The 21104-nt window shown below is 37.4% G+C and overlaps 1 protein-coding gene across 4 annotated transcripts in view; it reads right to left on the bottom strand.

Annotated features, from left to right (window-relative positions):
* The window catches only part of LOC127440834 (phosphatidylinositol-binding clathrin assembly protein-like), a 93034-nt gene extending 78297 nt beyond the window's left edge, over window positions 1-14737 (bottom strand). For all 4 annotated transcript variants that reach the window (XM_051697819.1, XM_051697814.1, XM_051697806.1 and 1 more), the window contains exon 1: window positions 13409-14737. In XM_051697819.1, coding sequence (XP_051553779.1) covers window positions 13409-13538 — 130 coding nt within the window. In that variant the 5' untranslated portion in view covers window positions 13539-14737. The remainder of the gene's footprint in view (window positions 1-13408) is intronic.
* Window positions 14738-21104: the final 6367 nt, after the last annotated feature.

The following is a 21104-nucleotide window of genomic DNA, read 5'->3' on the forward strand; positions in this document are numbered from 1 at the left end:
AGTTTCGTGTACAGACGACAACATTGTCAAAACGATCCCCGTTCACACGGATCTGCGAAAACGACTAAAAACGCTGTATTATGCATGCCAGGCCAGTAGCTGGCGATGTCACTTTGTAAAGAAACACTACGCACCTGCGCACATAAGCATTCTTCCACAGAGCGGTGAATACAAACAATGAAAGCATCAAGCAATTTTGTCTGGATGGATGAGGTTGCTTTATTACTACTATTACTTTGCTGGAGAAGCGTCAATAAATTCAAAATCTTGAGCAGCACAAACACAGTCCTGTAGTCCGTCATTGCAGTTTTGAATGTCTCGCGCATGCCTATAGACTGAACACGTAATACGCGTGCGCATGACGTCATCGTTTTCACAAATTTTTTTTTTTGTATTTTTACACGGAGACGATAACGGCATCATTTTCAAAAACTTGCACTTTGAAACCCGTTTTCAAAAGTTTGCGTTTTCAGGCCCCAAAACACCATTGTCGTGTAAATGAACAGCCAAAACGCATAAAAAGTTTTCCGTTTTTATTTGAAAACGTTATCGTGTAAACAGCCCCTAAGAGAGAAAAGTGAAAAACTCCTCTGATGTGAGGACATGTGTCAATTTTTTCAGATGAAGCAGAACACATTTGGATGCAGTAACTCACACATTTGATGCAGTTTCAATCATGATTGCATTATCATACACATTGAATTGTGAATTTATTTATTTTTCAGCAGAGGATGTTGGCAAGGTTGTTGCATCCTGCACTTTATGCTAGCCTTTGATTACAACCCCTAGCCAGCTGTTGAGTATTTCACACTCAGTTCACAAAAGTAGATTCCCAAGAATTCTCAGAGCAAAGGCTGAGTTTCACACCACAGTCTTTAAATAGTGTTTCTGACACTCTTTTACTAAAACAGACCATCACAGTTGCATAAATTATCCCTACTGGTACATGCACCTGCACAGTTCTAAGCTGAAGTGTGTGCACTGGTGCACAAAATGAGGTGCAGCGGCGAGAAGAATCAGATCCGCAGAAAAAAGTGGAAGGGAGCATTGTCCCTGCGGTGTCACTGCAGCACAGCAAATGAAGGGACTCTGAGCAATGAGGTCACCCTTGTTCTCTCTGCCTGTGTCAAAGTCTTATTGTTGACACACAACGAAACCTTTGGAACGGTCCATACCAGGCCGAGCCTGTCACCAGTCACACATGATAGAGGCTTGAAATATCCCGGGGATTCTGCTCCAACAAACTCATCGACTCAATTATTTGGTTGGCGGTGACTGCCTTGGCCTTAAAACCAGCTCAACACAAGAGTAAAAAATGAATTAAATTACAAATTATTGTATTTTGATTCAAGGCATGTTTGTTCTGTGCAGCGCCTGGTCTAACATATTAATCAGGATTGAGCCTTGAAGCATAGGAAGTTTAGCAGGAAGCCTGTGTTGTATATGAGAAAGTAAACTGACCATGTGGCCTGACAGTCTGTCCAGCTGTCAGCTAGGAAACCATAGCTGATGCTCACCTCTTAACCATCACAGCTGCCATGTTCATTAGCCAGCTTTCCACAACTTCCAGGACAGAAATTTTAATTACATCTGCACACATTTCTGTTAGTTTTTCAATTGTCATCTTTACAGCAGTTTGTGAAACAAGACCACTGCATCATTATTTGAATTATTTGTTTTGTATGCCAGTGAATTATTGTGGTATCAACTATTTCAGACAAAGCACATAAAAATGAAAGGGACTGTGGTTGGTTGCCTTCCATGTTTATCAGGTCTCAAAGTAGACTGGACTTTATGCTGATAGTCAAAAGTCTGGTTACACAAGACAATTGAGGTGGCAAAGCAACCACTTAGCTATTTTTGTTGCCTGGGCTACAGCTACAAGCCATGTTCATTGGTAGAGTAGGGCCAAAGACCCTTTAAGGCAAGTCGGGTCACTCAGTGTCCATGTTTGTAACGCATTCCGACAGCTATTTTCTATTGATTCGAGCGGGATACAAGTACAGCTCCTACCTACTTGAATGGGGAAAAACTGAAATCTCCAAAACAGCTGGTCAAGTTTATGATCAAGTAATATGTTGGTCTGACAAAATCTGAAAACAATCATATAATTATGCTTCTTTAGTTCAGATCAAGCTAAAAAATAAATAACAATTTTCAGCTATTTTTTAATGATGAAAACTGGCAGGCAGTGTGCATCAAAAAGGTGTTTGGCTCATTTATCTAAGGTGGGACTTCCATTCCAACAGCCTCCATATTTAATGATGTTACGATTTCTCACATTTAAAAGAAACCCAGTGACCAGTCTCAATCTGTCTCTAGTAGAGCTTATGCTCAAGATAATTAAAAGATGTATGTATTGAAAACAATGATACAAAGGAGGGCTCCTTTGTGGAAAACAAATGATAGCGGGGATTAGAGGATCTCCAGACTTGTTGAGCCTTTTCCTCTATGCTCAAAAACAAATGCTAACCTCCCTCACCTGCAGATAAGAGTAGAAAAATGTACTGAATGCAGAGTCTTTTTTACGCAGTCTGCTTCAGCTCAGCTGGTTTGAAGGAGAATGCTTCTGCAAATAAATGTCTGTGCTCCCTCTGTCTGGGGAAACTGGGACCTATATTAAAAATAGCTGGATTCCTCTTTGAGAGCTTGTTTGCCATGTCTGTAGCTTTCCCTCCATTTCCTTTCCAGCTGTGTGTCAATGGCCTTGGTTGCTGTGATTGTGAAGTGCTGGAAAAGGAAACTGCATTAATCTGGGGTCGGTCTATGGTCCTCTAATATTCAGGCAGGGATCTGGGGAGACAAGGTAGGTCTCAGATCAGCGCTCTGAGCATAAATATGATGACAGGGACATTTTTGTAAAAGGCCTATATGGGATCCCTGAACAGTGAGTTCAGTGACACAGTTCTGTGGAATACCGCAGTCATTCCTCACATGCCATTCCCATTTTTCACTCTTCCTCTCTTTTTTTCTTTTTAGCCACCACAGCTTTACAACTAATCAGCAACAATGGAGCACTGCTTGTAACACTGTGTAAAGCTTCAGCCTTTAATAAAAAAGGGCAAAAGATATTAAACCATATTTAAGATCAGTCCACACCTTATTTTCATCCAGATCGAGACAGTAGGGCTGGGTAAATATCAATTTTTCGATTAACCACAATTTTTATTTGAACAATCCTGACATCAATTCATAAAATCCCAAGTTCAATCTTTGAAAGTCAGTTTGAAGTTCTACTAAAATAAGTAGTAGAGATGGACATTTGAGTAATTTTGTCGAGTACCCTAACCCACAAAAAACGAGTACGCGATTGCTCGTAAATTAAAATGCACATAAAAAAAAAAAAAACACGTATGACCAGTACGTGAATCTTATATTTTGTTTTATTCACAAACATTATCAAGAACAGTTTCAAATTAAGATAACTTAAACTATGCTTTTCCTTTGGGGAAAAAAATAATTAACAGTATGTATAATTGAGAGAAAAAAAAAATAAAATAATAATAATAATAATAAATATATATATTTGCTATCACCCAGCACTTACATAAAATAACCAATACAGACTACATGAGGGAAATGCAGATATAAACTCTACATAAGATATTTATATCTGTCACATTTTTATCCTTTCAGATGTTTTTATTCAGAAAAACAAGCAGCAAAAGTTGGCTTTTTACAAAATGCGCTCTCCAGGTGTTCAGAGATTTAACACACAAACACACACACTGACTGAAAATCTTCCGAGTTCGCTTCGCATTTACTTTCCACCAAGCAGATCCTCATCTGTTGGTTTTCGTGACTCTAAACAAGAACCAAATACAAATAGAGTAGAATTCAATAAGGATCAAACTATTACAAGTATTGATATGTAATATAAATTGACTTTGCTTTAGAAGCACAGATGCCATTACACATCTTGTCCCATCCAACACCTCAATGACACACATCCACAGCGCCCCCCCAGTGGACTCAATTATAAATGCAAGATTTTGTGAGATTAAGAAGTTCAGCGCTGCTCACGGCAGGGAAATGCGGAAAAGAAAATGAATTTGCAATATTCGAGTAGTGTTTTTAATATTCGAGAAGCTGGTGCAGAATAAGTGCTCTATTACTCGTGCACATCCCTAATAAGTAGTAACAATAGTGGTTTATTTGTATTTAAACGTAATGAATGAAAGAAGTGGCAAAAGCCACCCCCTGCAAACCCCTCAATATCATCTTGAGAAGGGGTTTGTGCACAAGCTTCCTAACTCTGTGCACACAAAACATAATGGGCCTCATTCATAAAACACAAACAGAACAAATTTTTGTTTAAAACATTCTTAAAGACGTTCTCACGTAAATACTCGGATTCATGAAAGTTTTCCTATTTTCAAAATATGGTTTCAAACATTTTGTTGGTACGAACTACTCCCGACATTTGTAACGCTTGCGGTAAAATTAAATAAGTAATGAACATAAACCTAATTCCATGAGTAAAATTTACTTTACAAAATAGGCCTATTAGGAAAAAAAAGCGGTTTGTTGTTTTCTTAATGTACTTAATTGAAAATGTTTCTTTGAGTGCTTGGCATGGGACAAAAAGTTAGTGGAAAGACTTCTCAGTCTGATTTTCTCAAAATAATTAATGCCCTCTAAAGTGACTGGTTGGGTAGTTTCTTCGTTTAAAGGAACAGTTCACCCAAAAATGAAAATGCCATCCAAGATGTATCTGAGTTTCTTTCTTCATCAAAACAGAATTTAAGATTTTTAGGATTTCATTTTAGGCCTCCTCCTCTACACAATGCAAGTGAATGTCCTCAATTTTTTGACGGTCCAAAATGCATATTTAGGGTGCATCAAAATAATCCACACGACTCCAGTCGACAAATAAAGTTCTTCTGAACCCAAACGATTGATTATTTTGAGAAACAAAACAATACTTATAAACTTTTTAACTACAAATGTTCGCTTCCGTACACCTTTGTGACATGCGCTCATGAGAGGGATGACATAAGCTCGTTGGTAAGGTCACGCATCAGGTGGATGAGGGAGGCAGGAAGCGCGTCATTGTTTATAAGAGAAACATTTGCTGTTCACAAACCAAAACAGTCCAAAACAATTTCAAATCGATATAAAATAAAATACAAAATAATTTCCAAATAATAATAAAAATAAATGTAAACAATGACGCACTTCCTGACTCCCCCACATGACGTGTGACCTTACTAACGAGCTTACCAGAGAAGGTTAATGGTTGTGGACATCCTCCTGCTTGCATGAACTGAACATTTTTACACTAAAGCTTCATGTCAAACTAATTTTACTGACCTCTTGAACCTCAGATAACAACAAAAACATGCAATGACAGTAAATTCCTCACTTTCTTTGTGACCACACCAGAATGTTTCCTAAATAAAAATGTTGGGATTAGAATGCACTTAATTTTAAAACACTTTCATTAAGTATATATATATTCGCATTTACTAGTGTGTCTGATGCCTTCCTTATAGGGTGTTTTCATGGGGGTGGATTATGATAATTGTGAATGAACGTGCATACAGCCCTCATTTATGAATGTTTGGAATTCACTAACATACTATCGAGTTTAACTATCAAATCTGGGGTGTATGAAGCATTTTTGAATCCAGAGAAAAGTTTTCAGAAAGATCCATTTTACGTGCAAATTACTCAGAATTTACTCATAGATTTACGAAAGTTTCATGAATAAAGCCCATTGTGTGAATTGCTAAAAAAAAAAAAAAAAAAAAAAAAAAAAAAAAAAAAAATTAATTCACTAGTACCACAGTATATTGCACCAACTAGGGATGGGCATTTTGGTCATTTTGTCTACTCGAGTACTCAAAGTTATTACTCGGTGGGGGGGGGGGGGGGGGACACATAGACATGTACAAATACAGTATGTACATATACAGTATGTCATACGTCTTTGACTGCTGCACTGTGTCTCGCTGTTCCAAAATCAATTCATTAACATAGGCTGTTATAATGTAGTCTGTTACAATAAGTACAAAAGAGGGCATAATCAAAATAGAATGCATAATATTTTGTCATTGAAGACACGCTGGTCAATTCAATGAAACAATGCTCAGAAAGTGTCTCTTTTCTTCCTTCAGGTTACCGTAATAAGCTTTAAGTGCACACCACTGTTTCTGAACAGTGTATCTGCAAACCGTGGTTTCCGTGACACCATAATCATCGTGTTTTTAAAACGCAGTGTTGTTGAAAATAGTTTTGAAGACCCTGCGTTCTGTTACATTCAGCTGTGCTCCATCTAGATGTTTGAAAGAAAGATTTCGCATTGTGTGCGTGCTTCTCCAGAGTGTAGAGTGCAGTCTCTGTCCTGGACAGAAAGTCACGCTGCACTCTGTTGCAGCTTGTTGTTGTGATGATTCATGCTTCCTCCCATTTAACTTGGAATTTTAAACTTCATACTGGGAAAACTGCAATGGAACGCCACTTTATGTTGGACTTACAACTCGTGCGGAAATCTTCAGCTTTGATTTCGCTGAGATGCAGGTGTGTCATGCAAACTTGTCGGCACAGAGGGAGATTTACAGTCAATGATAAACCTTCACTTTTATTAAATAATACACATTGAGTCAAAGGTTCTACATTATATGACAATAAAACCTGTTTAGCAAACGTGTGCAGAGACAGATGTTCAAAACACGGTGGATTAAACTTTCTTTTGATGATTGTAAACCTGTAGAACAAACGTTAGCATTGCAGCATCGTTTATCAGTTTGGCTGCTATGAGACTCTGTTGACAATCAAGGCACTGCTGAAAATCACAACATAATCCATCTCAAAATTAAAAATAAGGCCCCTCTTTGATACATAGTGTACAGTTGTCAGATAGTTGTCACTGAATTTAGAATTAAGTGAAAAGTCACATCAAGCATTTTCATTTTCGATCATTGCTGTCACTTCCGAGTACTCGGGTACTCGTGCCCATCCCTAGTACCAACACAAACTTTTCATTTATAATTTTAAAATAATATTACATTACACATTGTTATAACAGATGTTTTACTCAAGAAACATAATTTAAAGTTTACCTCAGTTTTGGTTGTTTTGATTATAGTATCTGTTAAATAAATAGAAATTAAACTGCACAGTTTGGGTCATGTTGTTAATTGTTTTCATTCATATTTTCATTATGTACCAAGTCAGAAGGTTCCCTATATAATTTGAGAGAGAATTTGAGTTGAGTGAGAATTTCTTTCATACAATAAGCAAAAAAGACATCGCAACTAAAATGTACACAAATTAATCAGAATCAAAACAAATCTGTATTGGTACCCAGCCCTACAAGACCCTACAATTTAAGGCCAAGAAAACTACAAACTAAAACTCTTCTTGACTACTAGAATTAACACTCTTCAGTCTCTAGAACTAAGATGTGTGTTGATGACAGGTTATCTGCATTGAATGCACCTGAATAAATTAAGCATGAATGCTGTTAACAATAAACATCTACTGTCCAAAAAAACATGTAGGCCTGAATCTCATGAAACCTGTCAACAACATGTCCGGCTCATATTTCACCACAAAATCAAAAGGAAAAAACCTACTGAGCTAAAATAATAAGCCTATTTTTATGTCCATTAACATTTTTGATTGTGACTTGATTGCAGCCCTGCAGATGCTATTCATAATTGTGAATTTTTATGATAATTAAACACTGCCAATATAAAACAATTCTTAATTTAATAATCAGACTTTGCTTCCTTTATACAAAGTATGTTTTCCTATTTTTTCCCGGGCATTATGACATGGACGTTTTTGTATTTTCTCACAGTATGAGAGAAAATAAATTGTGATCATAAGATCTTCTCTTCTAAGATGCGTAAATAAAGACAGACCCAGGTCTATTGGAGGGGAAGAGCAGCCAAGGACGCTTATGGGGTACAAAACAAGCTATCAAACAGAAGCAAAAGCTCTCAGCAGCTATAAATAAGCCACATCAGCCCCATGAGCATTAGGGAACAGAAGCAATGTGTCATGCAGTATGTCTAAGCTCTCTTCTAGTGGTGCAGTCGTGTTCATAAACCTAAATGATGCTCGGCTAACACTGATCTACTAAAAAAAAATAAAATAAAAAAAATTAAAAAAAATAAAACTATCTGTGCTATGAAAACATCTAACATCTACCTTTATCCATTTGGCAGATGTTTTTATCGAAAGCAACTTACAGTGCATTCAAGGTTTACACTTTCAGTTTGTGTGCTCCCTAGGAATCAAACCCATGATCTTGGCTTTGCTAACGCCATGCTATTCTAATTAAGCTACAGGAACCCCTGAAAAAAACATCCTCTTTTATCAGTCCTGGTATCGCCTGTGTCTATTTCACCAAATTTTCCAGCATCCCAAGTAATACTAACATCCATTGTCCACAAAATTACAATGAGTTCATAAATGAAAGGTACTTAACTTTTGAGCAGTTTGACCTTTTAGAGATGATGGCTGTAAACAGTGAACAAGCATACTGAAGAGTAATGTGTATTCTGTAGGACTGAGTGGTATTTCCCCAGACATTTATGTGAATGGCTGTTTTGTTACTGCTGTGCAGCATAATTTCAGTTGTTCAATTCAAAATCTGGGGCACTTCACCTTTAACCCTGACACACTCCAGGCTCAGTGGCATAAATTCTGGTCAACACTGCAGCTTATTCTGGCCAAAAACAGGCCACTTAGGCAGAAAGGGGTCGCCTGATCGACAAGAAAAATGACCAAGTTGTTCTTTTTTAGGCAACATTAAAGAGAGGGTATATATTGTTAAATATATGCAGCTGTGCTCTAGAATTCCTTGTTTTCTTTCTTATCTCAAACAAAGCTTCTGAATATCTTTCAAAGATTTGATGCCACAAATTTTGCATACTTTGCCAAATCCAGCGATTAGTTCTTCCTCAGAAGAATTCATGGCAGCAGCTTAGTAACCTGTAACAGTTCCCTAATGTACTGATAAAAACCTGTGCACCCTAGAAATTGCACAGCAGCAAGATTGTCAAAAGTAAATGGTCCATGTCCAATGCAATCTGAAACTAGCAATTAGGGATGTAAAAGTTCACTCATCTCATGATTCTGTTCACGATACTGAACTCACGGTTCAGTTTACGTGGAAGTGCATGCTTATCCAGTTAAAAACTGTCCCTACTTAAAGGTGCATTCAATAGTTTGGAGCCAATATAAAAAGTTTTACACATTAACAAATGAATTGTGTTTCTGTGAAGTTTGATCCGAATGGTGTACACTCATGAGATGAAGTACTAAATAGTTTTCTATAGAAAGTGTTTTATTCTACATGGTGCAGGTCACCCCATTTAATGTGTTTCACCATGTTGAAATCACATGACCCGCGGTGTTTCACTAAACGTCGAAGAAGAGAATCCTCGTGCTAATTGGCTGACGCCTGTGTAGATACTCTTGACTATGCTTAGAACTAGGGATGCACTGATCTGATACCTGGATCTGTATCGGCTCCGATACTGAAGCTTTTAGATTGATCAGGTATCGGTCCGACGAGTCCAATCCAAATCCAATACGGTGTGTTAGTCATGTTCGTTACTGTCAAGCTCCAAAAATGACATAAAAGAACCATAAAAACACAAAGTAGTTCATATGACTCATGCATTTTATTCAAAGCCATTTGAAGACGTGCGATAGCTCTGTGAATCACAAAAGGCTGTTTAATAAGTAAATATATAGTATGCGCAGCGCCAGTGCGTTAGTGAATGGTGCTGCTCTGTTGACACAAACTCACACACAGGCTGGTGATGCACTCACGGCTATTTTTAGCCTTCACAGCGGTGCGCAATATTTGCGCGCAACTCAAGAACAGCATCTCAGATGTAGATGCTCAATAGTTCGGTTCACTTATAATATGAATTTAGAACAGCACTGGAGGTGCATTTTACCAGAATTTGCATAAGAAGCGAATTAAACTACTGAGAACTTGCCTACAAACAGACACATACAGGACTTCCTGGAGAGTTCAGAATGTCAAAATAAAAGCGTGAGGGTTTAAAAAGTGCACGATTTAAATATATTACAGTTGTATTTCAAATTTAAAGTTAATAATAATAATAATAACAACAATTTATTATTATTATTATTGTCAACATTAGTACTTGTTTACAATTTATAACAATATTTAAGTTGAATGTGTTCCAAAAAATAACTGTGTGAATGAAAAGTGAGCTGATGTCTTACAACTACATTGAACAAAAAAGAGATCTAAATCCTTTAATACAGAACACAATTGTAATGTGGACCAGAGATGTTCAAGATGGAGTCCGTGTCAAGTCTGGAGTCTTTCGTCATGAATCCGAGTCTCAAGACACTAAATGTGAAATCGTTTGGTTTTTTTTTTTGGTTTTTTTACTTTACTTAAAAATCGTATTTGCCAAAATGTATGATCTTTGGAAAATCTGGGATACTAATAGGATTCTACCTGCACTTGCAAAATTCATTGTATTTGCTTCATTTAATTTTATGATTACACAGACTCAATTAACCTGTATTGTTTGGGGGGTTTTTGTAATAAAGGTGCCACAGTTTTTCTCAAGGTCAGTTCAACAAAGCTCAGAATGAGCGCACACGCAATGTAATATAATGTATGCAATGCAATGTAAAGCGATATCATTAGGTTTAATTTGGACAAAACTTGCCAGCTGTTTAAAGTCCACAAAAAAAAAAACTGTATGCATGCTGATTGCAATTCGCCAAAATACGGGACAAATCTCTCTCTCTGATTGATCAAATGAAGTGCTAGGTTTCAACTGACGCATCAACTGGTCGGCGATCCTAATGAGCTATGTAGCTACTAGGCTTTAAACGGCCTTATTATCTCTATCGAGGTACCAGGTTTGGTATCGTACCGAAGCCTAAATTTTGGTATCGGAGCAACTCTAGTAGCTGCACTACCCAATGTTTGTAACAGTACAATATTACCTAGCTTTGAGTGTTAATTAATGTGACTAACCTTTGTGAATGCGTTCTTCCTGAAGTTTCTGTTTCTGAGGACACAATCAAATGTGAGCACATATGGCATGTTTAGGTGCCGCCAAGTTCATGTTCCGTACATCATCGAATTCTATGATAAGGGTCCGATTGATCATGACAAACGGAGAAATGTGATGCTGTTGTACCATACAAATAAAATTTTTTCTTTTAAAAATAAATTATTTAAAATATCAATAATTAAGGTTAAAAGATTTGTCATTTTTTTTAAAATTCACGAATCCTTTTTGTCGAGTCAAGCCTGAAGTCATTTCATGTCGAGTCTGGAGTCTATTAAAATGCGACCCCAGTCCGAGTCTCTAACTCAAGTCCACATCTCTAATGTTGACTGAATATTTCATTGTAAAATAGCACGTAAACCTTTTTGGTATTAAAGTTTAGCAAAGAATATGGACATTGGTTGAAGAATGCCTAGCAGTCGTGTTGGAATACAAATCATACACTTAAGCAGCCTCCTGTTCGTAATCTTTTTCTCTTTGCTGTGACACGAGTCACCACCTACACTGGTGGCCAAAGTTTGCAATAATGTACAGATTTTGCTCTTATGGAAAGAAATTGGTACTTTTATTCACCAGTGGCATTCAACTGATCACAATGTATAGTCAGGACATTAATAACGTGAAAAATTACATTTATGTATTTGGCAGACGTTTTTATCCAAAGTGACTTACAGTGCATTTATTACAGGGACAATCCCCCTGGAGCAACCTGGACTCAATTGCCTTGCTCAAGGACACAATGGTGATGGCTGTGGGGATCGAACCAGCAACTTTCTAATTACCAGTTATGTGCTTTAGCTCACTACGCCATTTACTCATCAAATTACTATTACAATTTGAAAAATGTTCAGAACTTCTTAAACTACTTCAAAGAGTTCTCATCAAAAAAACCCTCCATGTGCAGCAATGACAGCTCAATGATATTCTAGCTGTCAGTTTGTCCAGATACTCAGGTGATATTTCACCCCACGCTTCCTGTAGCACTTCTCACACACCTTACAGTCTAGCTGATCCCACAAAATCTCAATGGGATTAAGATCCATAGCACTCTTTTCCAATTATCTGTTGTCCAATGTCTGTGTTTCTTTGCCCACTCTAACATTTTCTTTTTGTTTTTCTGTTTCAAAAGTGGCTTTTTCTTTGCATTTCACCCCATAAGGCCTGCACCCCTGAGTCTTCTCTTTACTGTTGTACATGAAACTGGTGTTGAGCGGGTAGAATTCAATGAAGCTGTCAGCTGAGGACATGTGAGGCGTCTATTTCTCAAACTAGAGACTCTGATGTACTTATCCTCTTGATTAGTTGTACATCTGGCCTTCCACATCTCTTTCTGTCCTTGTTAGATCCAGTTGTCCTTTGTCTTTGAAGACTGTAGTGTACACCTTTGTATGAAATCTTCAGTTTTTTGGCAATTTCAAGCATTGTATAGCATTCATTCCTCAAAACAATGATTGACTGATGAGTTTCTAGAGAAAGCCTAATATTGACTTAAGACATGCCAGTCTATTGCATACTGTGATGACTCAAAAACAAACACAAAGACAATGTTAAGCTTCATTTAATGAACCAAATAGCTTTCAGCAGTGTTTGATATAATGAAAAGTGAATTTCTAGTACCAAATTAGCAATTTAGCATGATTACTCAAGGACAAGGTGTTGGAGTGATGGCTGCTGGAAATGGGGCCTGTCTAGATTTGATCAAAAATGACTTTTTTCAAATAGTGATGGTGCTGTTTTTTAACATCAGTAATGTCCTGACTATACTTTGTGATCAGTTGAATGCCACTTTGGTGAATTAAAGTGCCAATTTCCTTCCGAAACATCAAAATCTGTACATTATTCCAAACTTCTGGCCGCCAGTGTAAGGGAAGATGAAGCTGATGTGCTGTATTCTGCATTAACTTTAATATTTTGTCAAAGTAATCAATGACTCAACAACGCTTTAACAGACTGCACGCGCGCCTGTATTGACCTTCACCGCTCCCACACCATCTCCAAGACAGCAGCAGCATTCACAGATTCAAGACGGAGCAGCTACTTCTTATGAAGCAGATTTTAATAAATGAAGCTCATTACAGAATGACATAACCTCCTCAACAATGCTGCGATACCACATATATCAAAATAGAAGAATGACGCCTTACAAGCTCAGTGGAAGACAATGGCACTGAATGAGTACACCACATTACAAAGACAAATCAGCATTCCCATCACGAGCACGTTTCAATTCATCACTGGTGTCCAGAAAGCTGAGGATGTGCAAGCAAGCGAAACTGAATGCCAGTGGTGCAGTAAGACTTCAAGCCTTTAAAAACCTCCCTAAAATACCTGTAAAGTGACATGAGGGAGTAAAATTACAGGAGTTTTTCTAACATACTCACAATCAAGGTGTTTCTTTTTGGGTCCACTGACTTCATGCGTTGTGGCCTTGCAGACGGCTTTGCTGATGGCTGATCCAGTCATGCTGTGCTGGGCCGCAGCGATGCGATCTGTGATAGACTGTCCTGACATCTTTAGTTAGCTATGAGAAAAATTTGCTAATTGCCACTAAACTTGACTCGTATTTCCAGGACCTATTAAATGAGCTGATGATTTTACAAAAATACACGTGCCTTACTCAGGTTAACAAACTGGCTTGATACAAACTGTATTATGACTTATCTCTTGAGTTTGATAAGTTTTGAACCAGCTACCAAGTCGACTGACACTTGTAGAAAAATTACCTAACTAGTAAAAATGCTGTCACAACTGGATATGCCGTAACTAATTTTTGGTGTGAGCTGAGCATCTGTTAGCTAATATTACTGAGGCAGCATTGGCACCAAGTGCAGGAACTTATAATAATGAAGTCTGAAGATACAAAACAACTGTTGGAAAATGTCATAGCTATCAGTCAGCTCAATTCAGAGGATTCAGGCAGAAAATATCACCTTTCCGCCAGCTTGAGCCTCACCAAAACAGACCTAACAACAGAAAAAAGCTAGATGTATGAAGCCACAGCAGACTGGCTTGAGATCAGATGAACAAAGATGTTCAGTGGGGTTTCCTCCCTTTATAAACTCCTAGAACACTGGCACTAAGACCTAACCAGTCCAGAACTCAGGCAGGTTTGCTGGCAAAACAATATGCATAGGCGTACAAACCAAGCCCTATCAGACCTGGCAAAGAAAGAGATTTCTGGTGGCAGGAAAGCTGGCTTGACTTAAAAATGTAACTATACTGGTAACAAAGCGAAACTGCTAGACAAATTATGTAGCCAATCTTTTCAGTGGACTAATGTGATCCGTAAACAAACTATCTGCCCAGCCAGCTGAGTAGATAAATCACATTCGAGTCTAAATGACTGTTCCAGCTTACTTATATTAGTCAATTATAAACAAAAACAATCCTGCTGGAGTCTAAGAGTTACCAGCTATTCATACGAAACACGTAATCTTCACAAAAGCGGTTATTATTGTTGGAAAGAAGTCGAGCGCGCATCCAGCTGAAAGTGTCCGGCTCAAGTTGGACTCCAGCCCGGTGAGCCAGCGCGTCTAATCGGATGCCTGGTACTCTAGCCTTCCGTCCCGCTTTAAGTCTCCAAACAAGACACGGAGGTCAAACCGAGAGACGTCGAGGTTTTCGGGACTGAACGAGGGTTCGTGTGGCTGTAAACTTCCTGTCTGTCGCCGTCTCTGAGAATGTGGTTCGTCCCGTCAGCTCTCTGTTATTCCGGTTTGGTGAAGAATGCGCAGGCGGAGCCGTTCAGGACAAAATGGCTTCGCCGTGATCAGGTGAACGATGAGCTGGCGTTTGATTGGTCGAGAGAGAATGGCGTTCTTTAATGTTGCGTTCGTGGGAAATAGCATTTCTGCTCTGCGCCCATTGTGGTATTTATTTATTTATTTATTTATTTATTTATTTATTTTTGACACCTGAGCAAAATTATTTACTCGGGATTTAATATTCTAAGATTTCAATAAATAAAATAAATAAACCATTTTATAATAAATTTACAAACTGTTAAATATTATATTTTAGATTCGTTTTTGGCGCCCATATTAACTGATTACAGCCTTCACATTGTGAGCGGCAGTCACAAGGTGTCCCGTACAAAGAAGCGGCAGTGAGTGGATCATTTATTACATTTATTAATTACCCCCTCTCAAAAAATTATAAGTTATTGGCCTTATTAAAGAAAATATTTGCATTGGAACCCAAAGCTCTGCCTTGTAGAAGAGACGTGGCCAATGTGAAAGCCCAAATACTCATACTTCACTCACGCCCCACTCAGGTTGTGTTAATCTGGAATACTTGTGTAGTATTTCTGCAGCACTATAGCTCCACCGAACAGAATTGCAAAAATGAACAGTTTTTCTATCTATCTCTCTATATAAATTTAGAGAGATAGATAGATAGATAGATAGATAGATAGATAGATATACATACAGCTGTCCGAATACGGCCATCCTCTGCTGTTATTCAAACAGATAGTCCCGCCCCAAACTCATGCCATTGGTTGAGTCTATGTTGTTATGTCGGGGTGGACAGGTCGCTCAAAACAGAGGGGTTTTTATTGCGCCACAGAAACACGGTGTTTACTATTTTCGAGAAAAGTAGCCTACCAATGGCTTACTTAAACTGTAGTTGTGTTTGCATGTTAAGCTGTGGTAAGAGAAGGTATTTTAAAACCTAAAAAGTTACAGCTTTATTGTTAATGACCAATCCTGTCTTGACCAATCCTCTTTCTCTTGACCAGTCCACTTCCTGTTGTCCTCTATATATTTTCTGACAAGCTTTTGCTCTTGTCTAATGTTAGTCTATGGAAGTCCGGTGTGGATAGTATTTAAAATTATACAAAGATTATCGAAAAATATGGAACAACGTTGTTGCTGGGGCTAAAAAATAAATAAATAAATAAATAAAATAACATCATGAGGTGCCAGGTTAGTAAGCTATACTTGTGGTAAATTTTTCCCATTTTCTAAATCTTAAATGAACATTGAGAATGTTTGTTCATCTACATATATTTCCAAATATAGAAGTGCTTGCGCCTTTTCTCATCCATTCGAAGAGGTGAAAGAATGCAGATTTTGACTCAGTACTGTTGCTCATGACAGACAGGAGGCAGTTCAGAAACTCAGAAAGCACAGACTGATCTTAGTAGACAAAATATCCACCAACTATCGCAGATTTTCCTGTGAGATCAGTTTGGTTCACTTTGGTGTTGCATATTATATTACCTTTTGACTGTTTAAAATCATACAGATTGGTTGTGCGTTCTTGTTTGACCAAATACAAAAGCCCTGAATGTCTCATAGAAAGGCTTAGGGATTACATCTTATTTTATGTGAGTTTGGTGTGAGTCACTGAATACGACATCTGCGTCAAGCACAACAAGGCTTTCAGATCTCTGTGCTTGTGTCTATTATTTACATGTGAATGACTGAGATGACTTGTGCTTTTCGCTGTATTATGACATCTATCAAATGGAGCAAATTAAGCACAATGTCATGAACTGCTGAGATCAGAAACAGCTTTAGACTCTTTCCTTTACTTGTGTGTTTAATATAACTATCTGAGGGAAAGTCACTTTTTTTTCAAAATGCTTTTCAAGGGCAGTGAAACAATGTAATTTGGATTAAAATGCATAAAGTACTGCATTGAATACGACCGTATGAAACATTAAAAGGATAGTTCACCCAAAAATGAAATTTCTCTCATCATTTACTCACCCTCAGGCCATCCCAGATGTGTATGACTTTCTTTCTACTGCTGAACACAAACAAAGATTTTTAGAAGAATATTTCAGCTCTGAAAGGGTACCAACATTTTGAAGCTCCAAAAAGCACACAAAGGAAGCATAAAAGGTTATCCATACGACTCCAGTGGTTAAATACATGTTTTCAAAAGTGATATGATAGAAACAGATCAATATTTAAGTCCTTTTTTACTATATATTCTCCTTCCTGCCCAGAAGGTGGCGATATGCACAAAGAATGCAAATTGCCAAAATCACAAGAATGTGAAAGTGGAGGTTTAAAGTAAAAAAGGACTTAAATATTGATCTGTTTCTCACCCACATCTATAATATCGCTACTGAAGACATGGATTTTACCACTGGATTCATATGCATTACTTTCATGCTGCCTTTATGTGCTTTTGGAGTTTCAAAATCTGCAAAGTATGGATTTACATAGCTGAGACATTCTTGTAAAAAATCTTTGTTTGTGTTCAGCAGAAGAAAGAAAGTCATACACATCTGGGATGGCATGAGAGTGAGTAAATTATGAAATCAGTAAAATATTTGGGTGAACTATTCCTTAAATGTAAACGTTTCATAGATTTTAAAATAGACAATGTAATAAAGCAAATTTCTCAAACACCATCATGTGCCATAATAACAAAGATTCAATAGATAAACTTATCATATTTTGATTTTACCTTTTTAATACTACATTACATATATATATATATATATATATATATATATATATATATATATATATATATATATATATATATATATATATATAAGACATTAGCGAATTATTCAAAGCTGAAAACATTAAACCACTACATTATATTATTGTAAGTATGATATCCTTGATTTCTAGAAAAAGAATAATCTAAAACTGTCACCTTTTCAAGATTAATAAACCAAACCTGTGTGAAGAGTCTAATAATATAACATGACATGAGGTAAGCGGAAATATGTTTCTGGGGGAAAGTACAACATACCTAATTTCATGAGGAAGTGGTTAGAATAGAAAACATAGTGTTGTCAAACCTTGACTTCATTTATGAGGAGCATGAGAACATGTCTCATTCGAGGATCTTTCAGCTTTAATTTAATGTATTTTGTTATGTGTAGATAGCTCAATCCAATATGAACATCTGTTACTGAAACCATATAATTACAGTTTTGGAACTGGTGACACTCTGAACTCTAGTCTAGAGCTCTAGAAGGTTATGCTAAATCTTTGTTGTTTTAGTTGATTTAGTCACATCACAGATAAAATAAAAAAACACTGATACATTTTTTTATTTTTTAACAAAAACATTCAAACACTTGATATTTATGATGTGTCATTATTCACATGCATAAAGACAATGCATTTGCAATGAGCATTAAAATGTTTATACTTCAAAACACAGTACTTAAGTCATCTACTACAGTACAAAAGTATTTCAGCACATCTTTTCTACTCCTTTAGAGATTTTGTCTACTTGCTACAAGTTTGTGCTAGTTAGGTGATCTGAACAGCTTATGTGACAGCACCATCTAGAGGCATGCAGATGAAACTATTTCCATGGCAACTAGATCCAGCAGTACCCCTTGGCAACAGTTGCTGCATCTGACTGATCACTTCCCCAGGGAGCATCCTACCAAATTAAACAAGAGATGTCGGAGGCCACTTATTTTTGACAGTAAAAGCAATATAATATGGTACAAATTCTGTTCACAAAGGTACTGGTAATGGTTATAAGTATGTACAGTATAATAAATAACTACATCTCCATGGCCACAATAATACTGTGATTGGTTTATTCTAAAAATGACTCAAACTCTGTTTTAAGTAATGGGCAAATTTGTATTTTTTTTTCCACCCCTTTTCTCCCCAATTTGGTATGCCCAGTTCCCAATGCACCCTAGATCCTTGTGGTGGCATAGTGACTTGCCTCAATCTGGGTGGCGGAGGACAAATCTCAGTTGCCTCTGTGTCAATCTGTGCATCTTTATCACGTGGTTTGTTGAGCATGTTACCGTGGACACAGCGCGTGTGGAGGCTCACGCTATTCTCTGTGGCATCCACGCACAACTCACCACACGCCCCACCAAGAGTGAGAACCACATTATAGCGACCACTAGGAGGTTAACCCAACGTGACTCTACCCACCCTAGCAACCAGGCCAATTGGTTGCTCAGGAAACCTGACGAGAGTCACTCAGCACGCCCTGGATTCGAACTTGTGACTCCAGGTGTGGTAGTCAGCGTCTTTACATGCTGAGCTACCCAGGCCCCCCACAAATTGGTATTTTTAACATAAATGCTGTATCTGTGTATTGTGTTTTGGCAAATAATTATTCAAACCATAGCGTGTGGTTCTGCAGAGTTTTGTGTCATATCAAAGTAAAGAGAGGATGTGTGAGTGTGATTCCTTTTGATTGACAGAGCATTCAAAGTCAGTTAAACTATTTAAAATTCACCTCTCCCTCTCAATAAATACTTGCCTCCAAATGCAGTCTGTTCCTGCTGCTGCTCAAATCTTTGACTGAAAAAGTTGCATGCTGAACGCTGTTAGTGTCGACATGAAGTCATGCTTTAAAACGATGATTTCTAACATTCCGATGTCCCTAAGAGGAGCCTTCAGGTATGTTATGTGAATTAAAGAATGAATGGTTTATTGTTGCACAGTGTTTTCTTAGAAACATAGCATCCCAAACGTACACTGAAAAAAACATTAACCTAAAAAATATGCTTAATGTGGTAAAATCTAAATTAACTTGTTTGACTGAATCCAAAAATTATATTTAACATCACTGAATCAGCATTACGATACTCTAACAAAACTGATTTTAAAAATAGCGTAAACAATATGTGTCATAACATCATTTTAGTGTGATAAAATTACTTACCTTTTCTGTGTAAATTTATATACAGTATGCCATGACAACGTAACGCTGTTAAAATGACGATTTAAACAACTTTACAGCTCAAATAATACTTCATAGGGAAGAATTAATGTAAGTGCTTTTATAAAATTAGAAGCTCCACATTTTTTCCTTTAACCTCTCCAGATATTGGCCCCAATAACTTCCAATGTAAGTGCCTCAATGTAATCTTGATTTTGCTTATTTTAAAGAAAAGGAGGGATGTGTCAACCAACCTTCAATCATCAACATTATGTCACAAATGCCATTGAATGAGCTAAACTTGTATTGAACCTGGAATACTCCTTTAAGGGAACAACTGAAGGCTACCACTTTTTACAGTGTAAAATACATATAGTAGGCTACTGGGGCTTTCCTCAACCAATGTGTACTACTTAAATATAAACATAGCCAAAATAATTGGCTTCAGATAAACAGCGTCTGTTTTAATTATTTAGAGTGACTAAAATAAGCACTTACAGACCTACACATTCATGGACACACATACACACTACCTTCACAAACAAAACCTGCTATCAAACCACTCCTGACATGCTGTCGTCCTCAGGTCTGACGACTACAGGCTGACAACAGCCTGTGCAAATGTACCGCAGCACGCAGAGGTAGACACTACCCGACAGTCCCACAGTCAAAGCCAAAAGGATCAGACTCATGTATGATGGCCCAGGTTGGTATGCAAATTGGGGGAGCATGTCACTGTCCATTACTGCAGGTTGTTCAGAGTTCTGGGCTGAAAAATTGAGATGAGACAAGCAGTTTTATTTGGCATTGAATGCACACTGCAAATGATTCATTTATGAAATAAGTATAGGCAATTACGTCATCTAAACTTTTCTTATTTTAGGACTTGGATATGTTATAATGGAGATATAAATGTTATCATGCACAGTGGTTAGATGTGCTTTATGTGGTAACATCTAAATATAGTTTTTATTCAATTTAAATATACTATTTAACACCACTGAATCAACATTAGATCACCAACAAAACTACTTTTAAAGGTTAGATCAGATAGCTTCCTAAGTAACAATTGGAGGTTTGGGTACAGCTGGGCTAAAGGCATACGGTACCCATAAGGACAATTAGCTTTTTTATGGTCACAAAATAAAATAAAATAAAAATAATAACAGTAATAATAAAAAGTTTATTTTTATTGAATACTGATGGAGCAACATAATTTGTGTGGAAATAAATAACAACAGAAGGTTGTTTTGATTAAAAATCGCTTTTTGGGGGGGGGCTGGGTTGCTCAGCCAGTAAAGACGCTGACTACCTCCCCTGGAGTCGCAAGTTCAAATCCAGGGCGTGCTGAGTGACTCCAGCCAGGTCTCCTAAGCAACCAAATTGGCCTGGTTGCTAGGGAGGGTAGAGTCACATGAGGTAACCTCCTCGTGGTCGCTTTAATGTGGTTCTCGCTCTCGG

The sequence above is a fragment of the Myxocyprinus asiaticus genome, chromosome 1 (assembly GCF_019703515.2).
Source record: "Myxocyprinus asiaticus isolate MX2 ecotype Aquarium Trade chromosome 1, UBuf_Myxa_2, whole genome shotgun sequence".
Classification (NCBI taxonomy): domain Eukaryota; kingdom Metazoa; phylum Chordata; class Actinopteri; order Cypriniformes; family Catostomidae; genus Myxocyprinus; species Myxocyprinus asiaticus.